A 20,896-nucleotide genomic window follows, 5' to 3' on the forward strand; every position below is an offset into this window, starting at 1 on the left:
CTAGCAAGGAGCTTTTCCTGCTCCCAGGAAGACTGCGTAGGAATGTGTGTGAATGATTCATACTGCCACTGACTTTCCTTTATAAGAGGAAAAGGTATTCAGCAAAGTTGTGTTAGAGGACCAGGCTGAGTAGTGTCTCCAAGGCTCAGAGAGACACTAAGAAGAATCTCCTGCATCTGGTACCTGGCTGAGACACTGATTCACTCTGTGGTCTTGGGCATATGCTCATGGTGTTAGGCCTCAGTTTTCTCACCTGTAAAATGAATAGGTTGGATAGAATGACTCCCAAGGGTGGCTTTCTGAGACGGAGAATGGTAACATCACTACAGTCTTCCCAGAGGAATGGATAGGATCCCAGTAATCCATATCCAACATCTTTTACTCATGGTGTGGGTCAGCCTATCAGGTTGGAAACAACTGCTACCCACTGATCTTGCTAGAATGTTTCCATGGTTCAAGAAACTCTAAATTAAAGGCAGTCTGCACTGCTAACATAGTTCTTAAGCCTTGGGAGTTATCTCTTACTGCTTGGTCCAGACTTACCTCAAAAATGTAGTCTTTCCCATCTTTGCCATGCACAGCTTTGACGGCACAGATGTCCAGGCCGCCAAACATCTCAGAACAGGTGTCCACCCACAGTTTGTACCTGGAGGTGATGGGAATGTGTCCTGAAGCTGGGGCAATTCGCTCACCACAAAGCTTACTTGCCAGTCAGGCTCTCCTTGCTGCCTCCATCTCTCCCACCTCCCATCCCCACTGCTCCTTCCATCTACCCATGTTAAGCACATACCCTTATTTACAATGCCCTCTTCCATCTGCTTTCCAGATCCTACCCATTTTTGCAGCCCCAAAGTAGTTCTCACCACCTCTAGAAGGCCTCCTTGGCTCTTCCAGCCCATGCTAATTACTCCTTCCGTGGAGCTTCTATGGTATATACAGTCATTTTTTCCCATAGGCTGTTAGAAGAAGCCATGCTACTTCTTGAGCACCTGCTGCTTAGAAACTTCTTCCACCAGATACTCTAGGTCATCATTCTTAAATTTAGCCTTCCATAAATCCCTAGGGCATGGACACAATGCAGCCAAATTCTTTGCTATGGAGTGGCAAGGGTGACCTTTGCTTCAGTTCCCAACAAGTTCCTTATTTTCATCTGAGACCTGTTAGCCTGGCCTTCACAGTCCATATTTCAATCAGCATTTTGGTCATAACCATTTAAATAGTCTCTAAGAAATTCTGAACTTCCCCTCATCTTTCTATCTTCTTCTGAGCCCTTCAAATTCTTCCAGCCTCTGCCTGTTACTCAGTTCCAAAGCCAATTCCATATTCTCAACTGTCTTTATAGCAACACTTCACTCCTTGATTAGTCTGTTTTGTGTTACAATAAAGGAATACTTGAGGCTAGGTAATTATAAAGAAGAAAGATTTTGGCTCATGGTTATGCACACTGTACAAGTATGGTGCCAGTATCCACTTCTGGTGAGGCCTCAGGAAGCTTTTATCTGTGGTATGTGCAGTCTTTATCTCTATCAGCTGGCATACAACCCAGTCCTGCCTGATCTTGTTAAATGGGGTACTTGGGCCTTTTGTGTTTTATCTGTCCTGTTTGCTGAGACTCCCTTTGGACAGAGCTTATTTCCTGAACTTCTTCAACTAAGGAAGCCTCTCCGTCATTGGGCTGGGAACTGGATTTCTCTCACTCACCTGTCTGACATGGCAATCTGCTCCAGCATTGCAGAGCCAGTGTTCGTCTTCCAGTTTCCTGAGATCGATGTCCTCCTGCAACAAGGTCCCACCAGGGTAAGACAGGCAGTGAGTCAAATCAGCAAGAGAAGTGCATGAAACTTTTCAGACTTTTAGCTCACTGTTGCTTTCCACACCTAATTCTCCTGAAAATAGGCCAGGGGTCTGTCTGCTAAGGCTAGAATACCCTCCTCCTCTCTACAAGGGTCTTGCCCAAACAGCTCTGGCTCCACAGAACCATCCTTGATCTCTCAACTGGATGACCTCTTACTGTCCTTAGAAGTCCTACAGGACTTTGCTTCTGCCTGATTTTCAATCTTAAATCTACTTTTTACTTTAGTTATTTGATCTGAATCTTAAGCTTGGACTTGTCCACAAGCCTGAAAACCATTTGAAGGTACATATTGTGTCTTGTGTTTCCAGAAGCCTACCCATTCAGTATCTATACTGACTTGATACATACAAACTGAATTCCAATGATCCTGGGAACTCCTGCAGGGTTCTTTATGAATATCTCCCAATGTCTTCCTTACTGGCTGACTCATTCATTCACTCAGTGTTCATTTCTGAAGGCCACTATAATATTAGCAATGTGACTCTGGGCAAGTCAATTAACTCTTTGGGGTTAAGTTGCCTTGTCTGTCAAACGGAGCTGATGGCATCAAGCCAACAGCTTCTTCTCTGTTGTTCTCATGGCACCCTCCACCTCTAAGTATGTGTTAGTGTCAACTAGTCTTAGACTAAATAGGAGGTGGATTACTTGGTTTCTGGTTCTGAATTTGCTCTTGATGGGCTGGGCTGGGTGACTTTCATAGTCATTTCACCCTTCTGTGCCTGTTATCTGTTAACACAGGGTTGTCAGAAAGAGGTTTAAATTAAGTATAAACACCAAAAATATGCTTTTTAATTTATTAGCCTTCACCCAGACAGTCAAGAGGAAGGGGACAGAAAAGTCCTGCTTACACTGCCGACAGAGCCCTTCATGTGCTGCCCTTATCATCGTTCAATACTGTTAGAGAGTGGACGTGCTACTTTCCAGGAGTGTCCTCCCCAGAGATCTGATTTCAGACACTGAGGAACCTAGATATATGGCTAGTTTTTCAGAGCCATGAGGTTGCCCCATGAGGTTGTCACCCATGAGTTAACAAATAGGGTGACAACATTCCTTATGCTTGGACAGTACTGACTGTTTTCCAAGGTGCTTCCTCACCAAACCCCTCATTTCAAACCCCCTGTTGTGAGCAGGCTGAAATTCTTGCCCCTGCCTGACAGATAAGGAGAATAAGACTCAGAAAGGTTAGAGGACTTGTACGAGATTATACATCTAGTCCAAGTAGGTATGAGATAAAAGTCCAGGCATCTTAGTTTCCTCACATGATGTGCTTTTCCCTATATTCCACAACCTAATTCAGAAAATGCAAAGAAACAAACCGCTGAGTGGCTGGCAAAACCTGAGTTAGAAACACAAAGACAGAATCATAATAAAAATAAGTGTCTTCTTAACATTCATGGTTTACAAATGTGTCCCTGTGACCAGACTGCTCAAGGCAGGGGCAGAGAGTCACTTACTTCCATGTCCCCAGCACAGAGCCATGGCACATAATAGAGTCTCACAAACTTTGGATTTGTACACTGACTCACACTGTTTTCAGGTTGCATGCCCAACTCAACCCGAGCCAAAATTCATTTTACAATTCCATCTGTAGGTGTTAACTTTCTTCCCACAATGTTTCCTTGGTTTTCAGGAATGCCATGATGATATTCCTACTGCCCTGATGCATACACAATGTGAAATGCTGTCTCATCTATAGGTTCGTTTATTTCATTAACAGTAGTAATATTAATAATTTTCATAATCTGAGAAGGCTTTATTTCAAAAACAGAAGTCTCAATAATAGAATCTTTCAATCACAAATTTTGAATGACTTCATGGCTGCCTATCATCACATCATACATTTGAAGGGCCCACTTACAAAAATGCTTAAAGTAAGAAAGGAAGGGCCAGGCACGGTGGCTCACGCTTGTAATCCCAGCACTTTGGGATGCTGGGGCGGGCGGTTCACAAGGTCAGGAGATCGAGATCATCCTGGCCAACATGGTGAAACCCTGTCTCTACTAAAATACAAAAAATTAGCTGGGTGTGGTGGCGTGTACCTGTAGTCCCAGCTACTCGGGAGGCTGAGGCAAGGGAATTGCCTGAACCCGGGAGGCAGAGGTTACAGTGAGCTGAGTTCATGCCACTGTACTCCAGCCTGGTGACAGAGCGAGACTCCATCTCAAAAAAAGNAAAAAAAAAAAAAAAAGAGGAAGAAACTCAAACCTATATAATTTGTTTCAAGTCTCCCATAAACTCTATGACTTTTTCAACATTTAAGATATTAGAAAAAACATTATATAACTTCGTTGAAGTTAATTTATAGGTTAAAATCCTTTCTGAGTGGATAATAGCAACATCCTTATATTTGCATGGCACTTCAAAGTTTGCAAAGCTTTCCAACACTTCACATCATTATCTAACAATGGGATGCAGGGCATAGATCCATATGGGCTACCTGGGGCATGTGGGAACAGAGGGGACACGGAGACGCCATTCTCTAGAACCAAAAATCAGCTGACCTCCATAGCTGACCCACATTATTGCCTTCTGCAGATGGAGGCAGGAACAGTACCCTCTTCACACCAAAGTGGCTGTCTCTGTATCTCCATGGTGATTGCTGGAGTAGACAAAAATAATCCCAAGCCTGACCATGGCAATTGCTAAGTAAATTCCTTCTTAGAGCAGGAATATAGCCATAAGTTTGGGGAAGAGGTGTGGTGAAGAGACGCTAAGAGGGCCTAAACATTTCTCCAAATAACTTGGTCCCTTGCACACAAAAAATAAGTAAATCTTATTTAAAGCTTCCCTGGTCACCCACCCTTCATCAATGTTTTGCAATTCTCTCTCTCTCTTTTTTTTTTTTTTTTTTTTTTTCATTTTAAACTGTTTTTTGAAACTCTAACCCTCAAAGATTAGGTGTCTTCTTTTAAGGATCAAGACACTTTTACTCACTGTTGTCATTAATGTTTTGTGTTTATTTAGGGGATTTTAAAATCAAAAGATAGGTAATCTGTTTTCCTAGGTGCCTGAACATGTATTTTCTTTGCTTCTTTTGGCAAGTTTTTACAATGGTTTTTAAATTATTCTGTCTTACATTGTGCATATTTCTTTTCTTTTTTTTGAGACAGGGTCCCGCTCTGTCACTCAGGCTGGAGTGGTGCGATCACAGCTCACTGCAGCCTTGACCTCCCAGGCTCAAGATATCCTCCCACCTCAGATTCCTGAGTAGCTGACTACAGGCAAGCACCACTACATGCAGCTAAGTTTTGTATTTTTTTTGTAAAGAAGGGGTCTCACCATGTTGCCCAGGTTGGTCTTGAACTCCTGGGCTCAAGTGATCTGCCTGCCTCAGCCTCCTACAGTGCTGGGATTACACATGTGAGCCACCACACCTGGCTACATTGTGCATATTTCTAAAGAAATCCTAAATTCTTTTCTGGAAGCAGGAATACTATAAATATAAAATTGAAAACTAAAAAAATACAAATCTAGACAATAAAGGTAAAAAAAATTCTATGCCTCAGTTTTCCATAAGGGTTCTTCTTCCCTGAATACCTATTGGGTGCCTATTAATGTTCCTGCTACTATACAAGGCAGTGGAGATGCAGAAATGATTCCATCATTCTTGTCCACAAGGAGCTCAGAGTCTGGAGGAGGAGGGTGACACAGAACACGTGTGGCAAGGGCTAAACAAGAGGTGTGTGAAGGGTAGTATGGGACAGGAGTGCAGGGAGGGGGCCAAACTCACTCCAGGGGTGGAGAGTATAAGTAGTGAAAAGAGGGGTAAGAGAAGAAAAACAGACACAGGTGGGGAACGGAAAGGGAAGGCTGCTCAATCTTGAAGTCTGCAAAAGTCCTGAGTGACCAAGATCAAATCTGCATATTAATAATGTTCTTTCTTTGTAAAGAAAACACTGCTGTAAACTTTTTAAAGTGGGGGATTACTATTTCCCAAATTGGAATTATAAGCCACTTGCATTTTATGCATATTATGGAAAGTCAGGTAGTTTTGAAATATTTTTCTTTTACTAAATTCTAATGGAGGAAATCTTTAACTTTCCATCTGGCAAAGGGACACAGTTATGTAGAGAAGTCATGCACTGGGCTTTTAACGCTCTGTAGCATTTTCAGGGCTGGATATTTACATCAGGAACTTTTTAACTTTGTGCTGTGGCAGTCTGGGGAAGCCTATGGATTCCTTCCAATGTATATAATATATAAGATGTGTAACTGTGTAAGACAGAGTACATGAGATCCCAGAGTACCCAATTAGAGTTATCAAAAATATCTGTGATTAGGAAAATATGTTTCTTTTCTTTTTTTTTTTTTTTTTTTTTTTTTTATATTTTTTTTTTTTTTTTTTTTTTTTTTTTTTTTTTTGAGACAGAGTTTCGCTCTTGTCGCCCAGGCTGGAGTGCAATGGCGCAATCTCGGCTCACTGCAGCCTCTGCCTCCTGGGTTCAAGCAATTTTCCTGCCTCAACCTCCCAAGCAGCTGGGACTACAGGCACATGCCATCATGCCTGGCTAATTTTTTGTATTTTTAGTAGAGATGGGGTTTCACCATGTTGGCCAGGATGATCTTGATCTCCTGACCTCTTAATCCCCCCAGCTCAGCCTCCCATAGTGCTGTGATTACAGGTGTGAGCTACCGCAGTCAGCCAATATGTGTTTCTTTCTAAATAACAGGAGGTAGTGGCAAGTCCTAACAACTACCATGATTTTAAAGTAGGAATGAGAATAATTCATATTTAGATATATCTGTCTCAACTATAGTAAGATATAGGAATATCAGTAATGACCTTTAGTGATAAAGTCCTATGTACAGAAAACTACTGTAGTCTGTTGTCTCTGTTCAAAATGAAGAGAAAGCTAAATTTCCCTTAGAGGCAAGTGAAAATGAATATTAATATATTTTCTCATCTTAGTTCACAGACCCCTTCTCTGACTTAAAAGGAACCCTCGTTAAGAATCCCTGTGTAAGATAATCTCTCTGTTATCTGCCTGTGGGCCAGAGGAGGTTAAACTGAGACTTGGTTGCTACGTGGAGGCTCAAATTTTCCACTGTGGAGAAAGCATACCCCACTCTACTCACATGTAAGCCTTGTAGTTGTTGCCAATCTTCTGGACCCGGATGTCATATTTGGAGTCAATGAAAGGCTCTGCAGTGGCGTAGGTCTGGGTGAGAGCCACCACACTGGCAATGTCCTGGAAGTCGTAGTGGTTTTCCACTTTGACCTAATATTGGAGCAAGGCAGAAAGGGGGAAAAGGAGACACACACACACACACACACACACACACACACACACACACACTCTGAGAAGTCACAATGGCCCTGAGCCTCCAAATCTACCAAACTGTATCCAATCCAGACACTAATCTGGGTGCCACATCTCCCCAGAAGGCCCCTTCTCCCTAGCTTCCCTTCCCAGAACTCAGGGGCCACACTTGCTGCAAAGGACCCAGAGTACCAGGCAGGTGGCTTGCATTCTGCTTCCTGAAAGAGGTCTGGTTGGGTGACACTCATGGCTTTAGAGGTGGCAAACCATCTTCTCTTTGGAAAGAATTCATCAGTGACAGAGGGAGAAGAGCAGTTCACAAATGGGCACTCTGAAAACTGCCCTTCTTGGTTCAACCCTGAAGTACAGCAAGCCCCTCTGCCTCACCTTGCCCATGCCTGAGTGAGCGTGGCCAATCTTCACCACCACAGGGAACGTGGGCAGTGTCAGCTGAAAGCAGAGGAGAAAGGAATAAACTGTCAGAGTATGCCCATCTCTCTGTGGAATCCCACAAATATTTTTCTTGAAAATACCCTTGGGAGGGTTCTTTAAATAACTAGTCCAATCTACTTGCTTTACAGATTAAAAAACTGAGACCCATGGAATGACAGTGACTTTCCAAGGTCACACAGCATATTAGTGGCAGAGCTAAAAGAACCCTGTTCTCTTATTTGGTGTACCCTGCATCTTTAAAATGCAACTGTCAATCTTCTCTGCATTAGACAAAACCTGGGCAGGATTAGTCCTCAGACAAAGAGAATTTTAAAAAAGAAAGTACCTCTGAAAGGTGAATTTTATTATATGTAGATGTACCTTAATAAACCTGCATTATATTTTAGAAATGCATCTTTGGCATCTTAATGTCCCTGTCATCATGTACCTCTTGGTCCTACAACCTTCAAAGGCCCAGCATTCCTGTAATGATCCTGGCTGTTTTCTCCCTCTTTCACACTCTTCACTGCTCACCAATACCACAAACTCACCATCAAACAAGGCTTTGCATGTGAAGGCCCAATTCTGCCCAGCTTGGGGTTTGAAAGAGAGCTGACAGAATAATTCAGTATGTTTATAAACAGAGAGATCCTTAGAGGCGCAAACTCTACATTGAGGTAGCCATACTTTAACAGAGGAGCAACAAAAACTTAAAAGAAGTATCCTCTAAGGGCAAGATTTCAAGCTGTTACAAAATGGTGATGGAAGAAGTAATATTGTGGAAGTGGAAGGAGCACTAGGCTAGATGTCAGGAGACGAGTACTCTAGTCCTCTCTGCCATAAACTTTCTACAAGTCACTGTATCTCACTGAGCCTCAGCCTTCACATCTGTCCATTGAAGAGATCAGATGGGATGCTTTCTGAGCTCCCTTCAGATGGTACATCAGCCTCTATCTTGGTCTGGACATTGTATAAAGAACCAGCCTGGATGCCAACCTGGGCATTTTATTTTTCAGTTAGACTCAGCTCTCTTTCAATTCCCTTCTTTTCAAACATCACTAACACCATCAAAATGAAAAGGTATCCCTTGAAGAAAATAATGCTGACCCAAATGAAAAGCCAGATTCCTGTGGGAACTAATATTTGAACAGATACTGGGGGTATCTGGCCCGAGGATTTCAGCATTCCTGGTTGAGGTCAGTCAAGGCTTGGAAAAAGAACTTCAAAGGGCTTTAGAAATCATATAGTTCAACTCTACTTTATGGAATGGAAACTGAGGCCCCGAGAGGCAAAAGTCACAAAGCTTAGTGACAGCCAGAATTGGAACCCAGCCTCCGACTATCCAGTCCAGCACCATGTGGAAACATTCCATAGCAATAATCCCATGGAAATTTGGGATTTGGAGGCTGGGAACACTATGCTCTGTCAAACAGCAGACAAGGCTGTGGTCACAGTCACCCCCAAGTCCCCTGCTGCTTTTTTTTTTTTTTTGAGATGGAGTCTCACTCTGTTGCCCAGACTGGAGTGCAGTGGTGCGATCTCAGCTCACTGCAACCTCCGCCTCCTGGGTTCAAGCAATTCTCCTGCCTCAGCCTCCAGAGTAGCTGGGATTACAGGTGCCTGCCAACATGCCCAGCTAATTTTTTTATTTTTAGTAGAGATGGAGTTTCACCATGCTGACCAGGTTGTGCCTGAACTCCTGACCTCAGGTGATCCACCAGCCTTGGCCTCCCAAAGTGCTGGAATTACAGGTGTGAGCCACCTAGCTGAGACATGCAAAAAAAAATCAGTATAGCCTAGGGCCTCAAGAGGGCTTTGAGGTCCAAGGTTTGCCCTAAGTGATAGGACACCTTATGTTTTGTACCCACACCAGGAGTGCTGTCCCCAGCTATCTGGAGAGTCTGTGGCTCTGGGAGTGAGAAAGGGTTTCTAAAGCACTGGCTGCTTCTTTGACATCTCTCCCCACCCCCCCAGGCGACAGAGCCAAGACACACACACCCCAACTTTCTCTGTCCTGTTCCATTACTGTTTGCTGTTGCTTTGGAGCCTCATAAATAGGGCATTGAAAGCACTTCCTGCAGCTGAAAGAAGCCCTGAGTAGCTTGTCTCATTCCCAGCGTGCAGCTCAGCAAGGGGTCCGTCCTTCTCTGTCACTGTCTTTTTTGCCTGTTGTAATTCTGTCGGCCTCTCTCGGACTCTGCCTGTCTCACTCTTTCTGTCCGTGCCTTATTCTTTTTTTTTTTTTTTTTTTTGGGATTGAGTTTCGCTGCTGCCTAAATCACAGCCCTCACTCTTTCTGTCCTTATGCATTTATCTTTGTGGCTCTTTCTGCCCTTGACACCATAACCTCTTCCAGTGCTTTCCCTCTACTTCTAGACGGCTTCATGACTTAGGCAGGGTAACAGAGACCCGAGCCTCTTTCCGGCTCCCCTCTGCATCTTACTGAGTATGCAGGTCGGAAGAGCCTCGGGTCCTGCTGCCGCGGTGGCCTAGAGCCAAAGGAAGGCGGAGCCCACTGGGGCGGGATTGGCCCTTAGGGCCACCTCATAAAGCCTGGGGCGAGGGACGCAACACGTTAGGAAGGAGCCCTGTTGGGGCCGTACGGTCTGACAGACCTCACAGGCTCAATTGGGGCTCTGCAGTGTCATGCCCGGGAGCCCCCGGCCCGCGCCGAGCTGGGCGCTGTTGCTGCGGCTGCTGGCGTTGCTGCGGCCCCCTGGGCTGGGCGAGGCGTGCAGCTGCGCCCCTGCGCACCCTCAGCAGCACATCTGCCACTCAGCACTGGGTGAGTCCGAGGTCTGTGAGGTCCACAGCAGGGGGTGACTGTGGGGGATTGGTATCTTGCCAGCAGTAAACCAGGAGTCCAGAGGAAAAGGGAGGAGCTCAAATTCTGCACTGGTTGCCTCTTGCTGAGGCTGATGGGTCAGGAAGGACCAGGCGCCATAGTAACTTTGCAAGCACAGAACCTGACTGATTCATAAGGAAATGAAGATTGTGTCAGGGACTTCTACAGCGACCTCCCTCACTCTGGCCATATAGCAGTTACAGAGTATCACTGAACAAGGTGTCACCGGAGCTATCTGATGATTATTCTGAACTACTGGATTGGGGACAGGGGAGGGGAGAGGGCTTGCATTATAACCACCCATGTCTGTCCAGGCCTATAACTTAGGTTGCCACCAAGCCCCTACTGCAACCCACACGTTCTGTCCTTTCTCTTCTCTCTGCCTGGAATGTCCTCCCTCATACCCTTAAATTCCTGGCAAACTCCTACTCTTCCTTCAAGGTCTAACTTAGGTCTCTCTGCTTCTCTGCAGGCTCCCGGCTCCTTGGTGCTGCCTCAGCATCTCTAATGTCTTGGTGTTCCTAAATATGCTGTGCTATTGTTCTTTATTAGTGTGCCCTCCACTAGATCAAGAGCTCTGCAGGATGGGGACCCTGTCTTAATCACATCTATGGTCCTAGTGTCTAATGCAAGGCCAGGCACAGAGGAAGAGCTTCATCAATAGTTTTTGGTTATTAATGTTCAAATGGAAGAGATGCAACACCTCAGTGCTGCATCAGAACACTTATGAATTCAATAAACATTTACTAACATCAACTGTAGGCGGGCTGAGAGGCCTTGACCACAGCAATAAACTTCACACCAACTACCCTAAAAGGGCTCCACTTCCCTCCTCTACTCTGACTCCTACCCTGTGCCCCACTGCACACATGGCTATGGAGAACTAGAGCTCTCCAGACTAACTGGTTCAAAAGCCACAAAGAGCTACAGGACCTAATAAGCCTGAGGGGTTTGGAACTTTAAGTGACTGCAGAGGAGGTATTTCCAGGTCCCCCTTCTCACACATCACGTGCTTACAACCTGACAACACCAAAACCAAGAATTGCCCTGTATACTTCTTCAGGAACCCTGGGGATCATCCAGACCTCAGGTATATTGCCCCCACCAGCTGCTAAAGGTTCCCCTTTTCCCTTTTCTATGCAGTGATTCGGGCCAAAATCTCCAGTGAGAAGGTAGTTCCTGCCAGTGCAGACCCTGCTGATACTGAAAAAATGCTCCGGTATGAAATCAAACAGATAAAGGTACATGGGGGCAGGCTGGGATGTGTAGCCCCTAGGGCTGATGGAGGAAATGGGCTCTATATTCTAGGAGGGCGGGTAGCTTTCAGGTGGCCTGGCTCAGTGATCTTTGGGTTTAGATGCTGAAGTGGAACTGGAAGAGATTTGGAGGCAGGGCCCATTGATTCCCAGGGATATTGCAGGGGAGGGCCTTGGAGTCCATCTGGTCCCACAGCTGCTGATATATGGAGCCACTACAGGTACCTACCGGAATAAACCAAGGTTTAGTTTTTTGTTTTGTTTTGTTTCGTTTTTTAAAGAGAGAAAATAATCTAGCAGGGCCATCTGTATACACAAAATTTTGAACTAGACTTTTGCTTAAATTTTTAGGCTGAGAAATCAGAAGTTTTTGCCTGTTAATATACAAAGTACACTCGCTGACCCAATGTTGCTTTTTTTTTTGTAATTGCCTGTCAGATGTTCAAAGGGTTTGAGAAAGTCAAGGATGTTCAGTATATCTATACGCCTTTTGACTCTTCCCTCTGTGGTGTGAAACTAGAGGCCAACAGCCAGAAGCAGTATCTCTTGACTGGTAAGTTAAAGAACAGCAATTGGCCTTAACATAATAGATTCTGCCCTATGGGAGGTAGTGAGAAAGGAGCCAGGGTCTTCCTTGGGCAGCAGGCTGAGTCAGGTGGCATTTTCTTGGGCATAAAACAGAGTAGGGAGAAGCTTGTAACCTCTCTTTAAATGTAAGAGTTCTCATGACAGTCATCCTGGCCAATTGTTTCACTATTTTAAGGACAGGTTGCTCACCCACTGTAGGGCAGCTGATTCAGTTTTCAAATAGTTTAAAATAGCATAAGATTTTTGGCAACTTGAGTCAAAATCTCCTCTCCAAAACTGCTCCTTGCAGGTCAGCTCTGCCCTTTGCACAGAACCTAACATGAGCTTGAGTCTAACACAGTTCTGTCTCTGTAAACTTTCCTCATTACTGAATTGGTTGGGATAAAACAGTTAAAGAATCACAAAACAATGTGACTCTATAAATGAATGCAATACTAAAATATTTTGGAGTTCAGGGAAAGGAACTATTTGGTAGTTGAGAACTATCAGGAAAGCTTCATTGTATAAGTGGGATCTAAACTGGCTCGAAAAGATAAAACAGTATTTAGAAAGAAAGCAAGGGAAAGAAAAAGCACAGTAGGGGAGAGAATAGGTGAAGGGATTCCACTATTTATCCACACATTTGGCAATGAATGACCATTTAGTCACTGGCATGCCTTGGTGAGGAGAGTGGAGATTCAGTAACAAGTCAAAGTCCTTAAAAGACTTCACTGTTCAGACATGGCTCTTTATGAGTAATAGGCACTGGAGGCTTCCCAGCTCTGAGGATGAGAAATTGTATAGAACTGAGGAGCTCCTGGATGGGAGAGGCAGAGAAGGACACACCACTGAGCCCTGCAGTTCCTAGGTCTGGCAGACCAGTCCCTTTCAAACTGTTATCCCACCTCTTTCCTAAACACTTACCCTCTGTGTGTCTTGCCCACTGCTAGGCACGGAGGTACATCAGGGGAAATAGGAAACATGTTTTCTGCCTTCAAGGAGGTCAAGTCTAACTATGGTTTGGGATAAATAACAAAAAAGCAAGTCTACAGAAAAGTCACCAATGGCACCCAGGCCCTTTAGGAGAAGGCACGAGCTCCTTTGCCTGGTGTTGAAAGCTCTTTGTGACCAGAACACTGCTGCCCTCTATAGCTTTGTCTTCTGCCATTTGTCAATGCCAGTTCCCAGTCCATCATTTTCGCAAGATGTGAACTCAACTACCTGCAGTTGCAGAAGGTATGCTGCCAGGCTGTGTCCTCCTGCTCTGCATACGATAGTCCCAATGACAGGAAGCCCTTCCCCCAACCTGTTTGGCTCCCCCCTACGTATCCCATCAAGGCTCAAGGCAAGCATAATCTCCTCTGAGATACCTTCCTTGACCCACACCCCTTCCATAGATGGAAATAATTGTATGTTCCTTTGTTCTTATACCGTACTTTGTATAGAATCACACAACAGTATAATTTTCCTCTACTTATCTATCTACCCTACTAATTTGTAAGCTCCTTGGGAGCAGAGATCCTGTCATTTTTATATCTGTATTCCTGGTACTAGATCATAGGTAGTTGCTCAGTGAGTAAATGATTGAGTGGCTGAGGTTCTAAAAGAGGTATGGGCCAGGTGGTCAGGGATGGCTTTGTGGTGGTACTGAAAAGGGTCTCTGAAAGGTGAAAAGTAGCTTCACAGGTAAAAAGTGGGAACTTTCCTATGGGGAAGGAGAAAGACTCACCAACCTAGAGGTAGAGACTGGCCTGTGCAGATACTGGGAAGGACTGGAAAGGGGAAGGAGCCCATTATTTATTCAATATCTTCTATGGGCCCACAACTGTGCTGGGAACTTTATAGACATTCTCTTATTTAATGTGACATTATTTTTTTCATCTTCCAGCTGAGAGGTTATACAACTTTCTTAAGATCATTCAGCTAGTAAATGACAGAGAAGAAAGAGGGTGTTCCCACCCAGACTCTGACTTTAAAGCCCACATTCTTCTCTCTGTACCATGCTAAACGAAAAGGCCTTCACCAGATCCCACAACTCTGCCTCGTACAAACATAATCTGTTTGTCTTTTAGCTACAAAGATTACAGTGATTTTTATTTTTTGATCCCTTCATTGAGCCCCATGCCACCACTGCCACCAAAAAGTCATTAGAGAGGCTGTAACTCTGGGCTCTTCAAGTGGCCCAACTTGGGCCACTGGAGCTCCAGGAGCAGAATTCTGATGCTTGACTCTCCTCCATCTCCCCTCAAAGGTCAGGTCCTCAGTGATGGAAAAGTCTTCATCCATCTGTGCAACTACATCGAGCCCTGGGAGGACCTGTCCTTGGTGCAGAGGGAAAGTCTGAATCATCACTACCATTTGAACTGTGCTTGCCAAGTAAGGGAATGTCCATTTCCAAAGTCTTTGGGGATGGGGGAAGGGTCCTGAGCCTTCATTCATGCATGAATTTATTCACTTACTAGACTGTACTTGAGATCTGCCATGGATAAGGCACTGTATGAAGTTGGGGATGAGAAAGCAACATGGTCTGTAGGCCCTGATCTCAAAGTACTTACACTTTGGCTGGGACGGTGGCCATCACAGGAGGCGGACTGAGATAACTGTAATACAGCCACCCTTTAAAGAGAGTCTATTCTTTGTCAGCCACTGTAATAGTAAATTTATTGCAAATGTTTAATTTAGTCTCCAAAATATATTTATGAAGAATTAAGATTTCCATTTGAAGGTGAAGAAATGAAAGCCCTGCGAAGTGAAGTGATTTGCTCAAGGTCAGTGGTAGAGTAAAGACCCTCAGAGCTGTCTGACTCCAGAGATGGCATTAAGTGGCAATATTGAACATGGGGAAACTTGGGGAAGAATTCAGAGGAAGACTGGGGACCAGGAAAGGCTTCATATGACAGGGGACATTTGAGATGGGCTGTAAGGGAATGTAGGAGTCTGAAAGGCAGCAATGGAAAAAGAAGGACACCCTACTGACTTTGATGTTGTGTGGCCATGACTCTAGATCACCACCTGCTATACAGTGCCTTGTACCATCTCAGCCCCTAACGAGTGCCTCTGGACAGACTGGCTGTTGGAACAAAAGCTCTATGGGTACCAGGCTCAGCATTACGTCTGTATGAAGCATGTTGACGGCACCTGCAGCTGGTACCGGGGCCACCTGCTTCTCAGGAAGGAGTTTGTTGACATCATCCAGCCCTAGCAGGGATCAGTGACTACTACATCCCTTCAAGAGTCCTGAAGATCAAGCCAGTTCTCTGTTCCTGTGGAGCTTTGGCCATCGCCACCTCACCCCTTGCTGCCAGCTAATATGAAGTGCCAAGTGGACGGTCTGGTCACTGTCAGGGGAGGGAAGGGGCAGGCATGTTATAGCTTGTGTCCAGGACCCTGGCCTAGAACCTGTCAAGGGCTAGGGAAGGTAGCATGACTTTTCTACCCTGCCCTCTGCCTGTCACCCCTGCCTCCCAAACCCCATTAGTCTAGCCTTATACCTGTTACTGCAAGTGTTTCTTCTGGCTTACTTTGTTTTCTAAAGCCAGGACTATTCACTTTCCTCCCCAGGAAAATGTGTTTTCTTTTGCCTTTATCAATCTGTTAAGGGAGAAATGGTGAATGTCATACATATGAGATGGTATATCCTTGTGATGTATAGTATCAGAAGGTGGGTTGACAGCATCATAAACAGGCTGACTGGCAGGAATGAAAAGAACAACATACCGTGGCTGTGTATCCTCTACTTCCCCTGTCTCAACTCATCCTAGTCTTCTGATACACTTTCATCTGTTGGGGGAGTCATTTGAGGGACACAGAATCACTCAATGTGAGAGCTAGAATGGCCTAACCTGCCTCCCCATGCTGTTATCCTCTCTATACCATTTCTGGCAGAGGGTCCCGCCTGGTTAGCACGCCTCTTTGAATAAGAATGCACTTACAGTCTCAGAATAGGTACTGCTTCTCCAGGTTAACTATTCGTAATACCCTCAACTGATGTCCACAAGGCTTCTCTTCTGTCTCTTTTAAATTACTAACATCTTCATTCCTATTTCAGAACTTTTTAAAAGCCACAAAACCTTTTTCTTATAGAGTTGAAATCACTCATCATTGGTTTTTGACACCACAGAGTGGTGGTCCTCTCTTGAGGGCAAATTTCAGGATAGAGCACCGGAGACAAATAACACAAAGGCCCTTGAGGGAAAAGGATGGTAGATAGGGAATATACCTGGCAATTGTGGCAGTTTTTTTCCAGCAGCCAGCCCTGCTAGGTGCTACAGCAGGAAAAAGTGGGCTTTGATCCTCAGAGAGCCCTATGCACCCTTCAGCTCAGTCCTCACCACTGTGTCTTGGGCTCCCTGAGATTCCCCAACCAAAGGACGCTTAGGGCTTCTCAGCCTCTGTGAGGCTTCCTGGCTTACCCTGAAAGGAAAAGTCCTGATATTTGCCTCTAGAATTTATTAAGGACAAGAGCTTAAAGTTTCAGAGTCTCTCCTGGGGGAAGCTCTGGCAAAGATGACAGAGACAGCTCTTTTTAAGGCCCAAGATTGTTTTTTAATATGTGGTCTACTGGTCAGCAGGGCCATGCACAATGTTTCAGAAGATGGCTCTTGACCTGCAGAAATGGTGCAAACGGAGACCCCTTTTGACCAAGGAAGTGGGGAGGTGGGGACAAACATGATCTCTGTTTCACTTGGAATGCTTTGCAGGGAGTTTCCATTGGTGGGTTAAGCAAGATCACCAACTGATCACACCAGTGCAGGGCAGAGGGTATGGGGACAGGGAAGAAAGGATTTTGAGCTCCAGGTCCTTGCAGAGGAAAAACACTGCCAATAGCCTCCTTACCAACCAACCGTCCCATCTCTCTGCTCCTTCTAACTTCCTAGGATGGCCTCAGAGAAGGCACAGTGTTAACTCAGCCTTATTACAGTCATGGAAGCCAGGTGAATGGGAGAGTCAGGGGAATAGTAAGAGTAGGAGCAATGCCTCACATCTAGCAGAGTGCTTCACACTCTCCCAGAGGCTATTCTTAATGAATCTCACCTAAATTGTGTATGTACCATATTAGAATATCCTGTGCAGGGATAATTATGCCCTCTTGACTGTCTTATTGGAAACTGCACACATTGAGGAAATGTAGCTTATTCAATGACAATTTGCAGAGCCAGGGCTGGGACTCAAAGCAATGAGATCTGATTGCTGGTCCAGAAGTTTATTATTCTCTCAGCTTGATTAAAGTGCCCTTACTCCTGTTCTTCCCTATTCTATCTCCAGAATTTGACAAGAGGCTAAAATCTAGCTATTCCAGTCATACAAGTTCTACAGTTCCACCCCAGTGGAGTCTTTGGGGTTGAGACACTGAGGCCCTTGTCAGAGCCCCACAGTGACCAGGTGGCTAAGTGCAAAATGAAAACAGCAGAAAGACTAATGTCCCCACTGAGCCACCTACCATCTCTTTGTGGTTGGGGTAGTATGTCTGTTCAATGAGGGGGAACTTTTCTCCTCCCAGTGTCTTGTAGATGGCAACCAGCTGGGCAAACTGCAAAAGAAAAGCAAATGTTTCAGCTTATCACAGATAACTTCTGAAAGAGACAGAACATCAACCTATCAAATATTTATTGAGCATTTGCTCTGTGGAGGACTTTATGCTAAGCACTGTGAGGATATAAAAGTAGTGTACAATTTCTATTCCCAAGGATATGATATGCATTAATTGGGGAAGGAAAAGAGAGTGAGCTAAAATTCAATTACCTTTCTCAATTTTAATGATGTTTCATTCAATCCTCAAATCAAATTGATGAACTAGCTAATTTAACATCTTCATTTTACATATGGGGTCCAGAGAGGTTACAAAACTTGCCTAAAGTCACAGAACTGCAAGGTGAAGCTGGGATTGAAAGTGGGGTCTCTAACTTTCCATACCTGCATCTCCAAGTAATGGCAAGGCATGAAGCTGGCCAAGTCTTGGAAGTTCAAATGCCAGGCAAAGGAATGATGGATTTTTCTGGGAAGCAGTATGCAGCCACCAAGAATTTGAGCAGGAGGCATCATAAATGAAGCTGATCTTCAGGAAGATTAGGATAAAATGGTCATGGTATGTGGAATAGACAGGCCAGTCTTTCTGGGACTTACTACCCAACCAGGGACTAAACTCACTGGACCCTTTGCCAACGTATGAGAAACTGAAATAGCTCCATGAGGAAGGGGCAAAGTACACATACTTACAATGTCAGGGTTGAAAGGCTTTCTCAGTGCATAGTTGGGATCCCCTAGCCCCTCCATTTTATAAATGAAGAAACTGAGGTCCAGAGAGGTCACTTGCCCAAGGTCACACAGTAGTTGAGACAGGTTCACAGCCAAGCCCCTTCATTTCCAATCCATACCCTCTCCTTATTCCTGCAAATAGCTGCCTTTCAAGCTCTGCAAAAACTATGCCCTTTCCACAGGAAATACAGGACTTTCCTGCTCAATCCAGTAACATACATACCTATACTCCCATCCCCAGTGCTTCAGCAGCAGAGGAAACACGTATTCTCTCTAGGGCTACTGGATTAGTTCATGTTCCAAGCTACCTGGTATTTGGGATGGCTAGAAGGGAAACCTGTTAGATGAAATCTGTTTATCAGAGAAAGGAAGGCTAGAACATTTTTCAGAAGCTCAGGTCCTATTCTCTATAAGCGATGCCAGCACATGAGCCAGGGAGGGGCGAGGAAGTTGGGGCAGTAAAAGCTTGGAGCTGGGCTGTTAGAAAACCAGAATCTTCTGATACTTGTTCCATTAACTTCCTAGGTGTCCTTGGGCAAATAATTTTTTCTTTCTGGATCTCACTTTCTTCATATATAAAATGACAGGGTTAAATTTGATCAGCTACTCAAACTTTATACCACAAAGAATATCCCTTTATTATATTTCCTCCCAAATTCTGCTATCGAACTGCAGTTTAAGTGATTGCCTGTTGTGGTCCTTCTATGGGTACAGATATAATTTTGTTATTTTTGAAATGCTGGAAAACACTGGAATTCCGGGTCCCTCCATTTAGTAACAAACAATTGGTAACTCTAGAGCTCTAGGGCCCCCTCCAGGACTGAAAGGATGATTCATGGACTCTCAAGCCCGTAAGATATCATTGTCAAGAGGGATTTTGTAGAGTTTCTAGAGTAGCCCTCTCATTTGACAAATTGAGATTGAGGCTGGAGAAAGAAGCAAAGGAAAGTACAGGCTCCCAGATCACATCCTGGCGTAAGGGCTGCACTGTGAGAGCACTTAGGTCTCTTTTCCTTGCTGGGTGCATTCTCCATTGTACCCTCCTGTCCTCGCCATCTTGGTCCTTCAATTTGCTTTAACTGTCAAGAACGGACCCTCAGACCTTTTCTGCCTTCTCTGATTCTGCCCACCTGCTCATCTGACCTTTACATCCTACATGCCCATCTGGGCCTGGTTGGACTCCTGCTCTGCCTCTGGACACCTGCCTGAGCTCCCAAGGCTCTCCAGCATCCCTGGGGAGCTAATGCCAGCTCTGCCTAATGACCTCTGTCCTGCTGCAGCCCACACTCTGGCATGGCACCAAAGCATGTGGGGGAGTTACAGATACACCACACAGATGCCAGGACAGCCTGCGGCAGACTCTCAGAGCCCTGGGATAGCCAACACAATAATGGCAGCCAATTCCCAGGCTTTTGTTGGGTCTCAAGAAGCTCACCCCACCCTCCTCTCCAGCAGTCCCTGTCTGCTCAAGGTACTGAGCTTGGCATCTAACCCATACCTCCCTGGAAACTTAGATTAAATCACAGGCATACAGTCACCAATTAAACTAATGTAACATCTGATAAGAGCCGTTTCCTCTACACATAGACAAAAGAATGAATTTGGGAGTGGGGGTGCTCTTGGCAATTGATACGAAGATATGTCCATTATAATCACTCATCCAATGAGTCAAGAAAGAATTTTTGGAAAAAATGGGATTCCAGATCCATTTGAGTAATGTGTCCATATGCCTATCACTCCTGGAAATTAAATGATTTAATTTAACTCTGGTGTACTTGTCTCCAAAAACTCAGAAAGACTGACAGAATTTCAGATAAACTGGCAGCAATAAAGGGTGGTGTCATTCCTGCTTTGTTGGAATGCTGCTTTCATTGACAGGTCCACTTCTCCTCCCCAAATCCCAGTGGCCTGTCTTGACCAATTTCAGAGACAGCAATGTGCTCGGAGACAGAGTTGTGCAAGAAAGGGTCTTTTCTAACCCAACCAAAGTCTCTCTACACACCAACAGCAGTCACAGTAAAGATATTTAGAAACATAGGCCAAAGTAATCAACTGAGAGGGACCCTCCCCTCACAGTCACCAAATTTGTTCACTCTCACGAACAAGCAGAGAACAATATGTAAAATGTCATTCATAGGGCAGCTGCTTAGTGAAACTGAAGGGAGAACTTGAGGTCTGGCCAGGGAGCCCTGCTGTTCTCATGTGATGCCCAAGGCAATATGCTGAGATTGTGAATGGGTGAGAGTGTGACCCCTCACCAGATCCCAGATCCTGGGAGGAGCAAAGCCCTAGCCATGGCTTTCCCCATTCTCCCTGCCCTGGCCTCTGGCACAGTTTAGGAAAAGAAAACAGGGAACAAATTTCTTTAATAGAACCCATATACTAGGAGCCTGTAACAACCAGGCTGTCAAAGTGGTGACAGGTG

At 44.9% G+C, this 20,896-nt stretch overlaps 2 protein-coding genes across 2 annotated transcripts in view; one reads left to right on the plus strand and one right to left on the minus strand.

Annotated features, from left to right (window-relative positions):
* The window catches only part of SYN2 (synapsin II), a 200,231-nt gene that overhangs the window by 22,456 nt on the left and 156,879 nt on the right, over positions 1-20,896 (minus strand). Inside the window, exons 5-9 of the mRNA XM_017501449.2 lie at positions 17,657-17,746; positions 7,504-7,566; positions 6,932-7,074; positions 1,702-1,776; positions 544-646 (exon numbers count right to left, since the gene is read on the minus strand). Of these exons, the coding sequence (XP_017356938.1) occupies positions 544-646; positions 1,702-1,776; positions 6,932-7,074; positions 7,504-7,566; positions 17,657-17,746 (474 nt within the window). The remainder of the gene's footprint in view (positions 1-543; positions 647-1,701; positions 1,777-6,931; positions 7,075-7,503; positions 7,567-17,656; positions 17,747-20,896) is intronic.
* Positions 9,846-20,317, plus strand: TIMP4 (TIMP metallopeptidase inhibitor 4). Its single transcript, XM_017501451.2, has 5 exons — positions 9,846-10,333; positions 11,537-11,634; positions 12,088-12,202; positions 14,468-14,592; positions 15,221-20,317. The coding sequence occupies exons 1-5, from the start codon at positions 10,195-10,197 to the stop codon at positions 15,416-15,418; spliced, it is 675 nt and encodes a 224-aa protein (XP_017356940.1). The 5' UTR covers positions 9,846-10,194; the 3' UTR covers positions 15,419-20,317.

The sequence above is a fragment of the Cebus imitator genome, unplaced genomic scaffold (assembly GCF_001604975.1).
Source record: "Cebus imitator isolate Cc_AM_T3 unplaced genomic scaffold, Cebus_imitator-1.0 Scaffold281, whole genome shotgun sequence".
NCBI lineage: Eukaryota > Metazoa > Chordata > Mammalia > Primates > Cebidae > Cebus > Cebus imitator.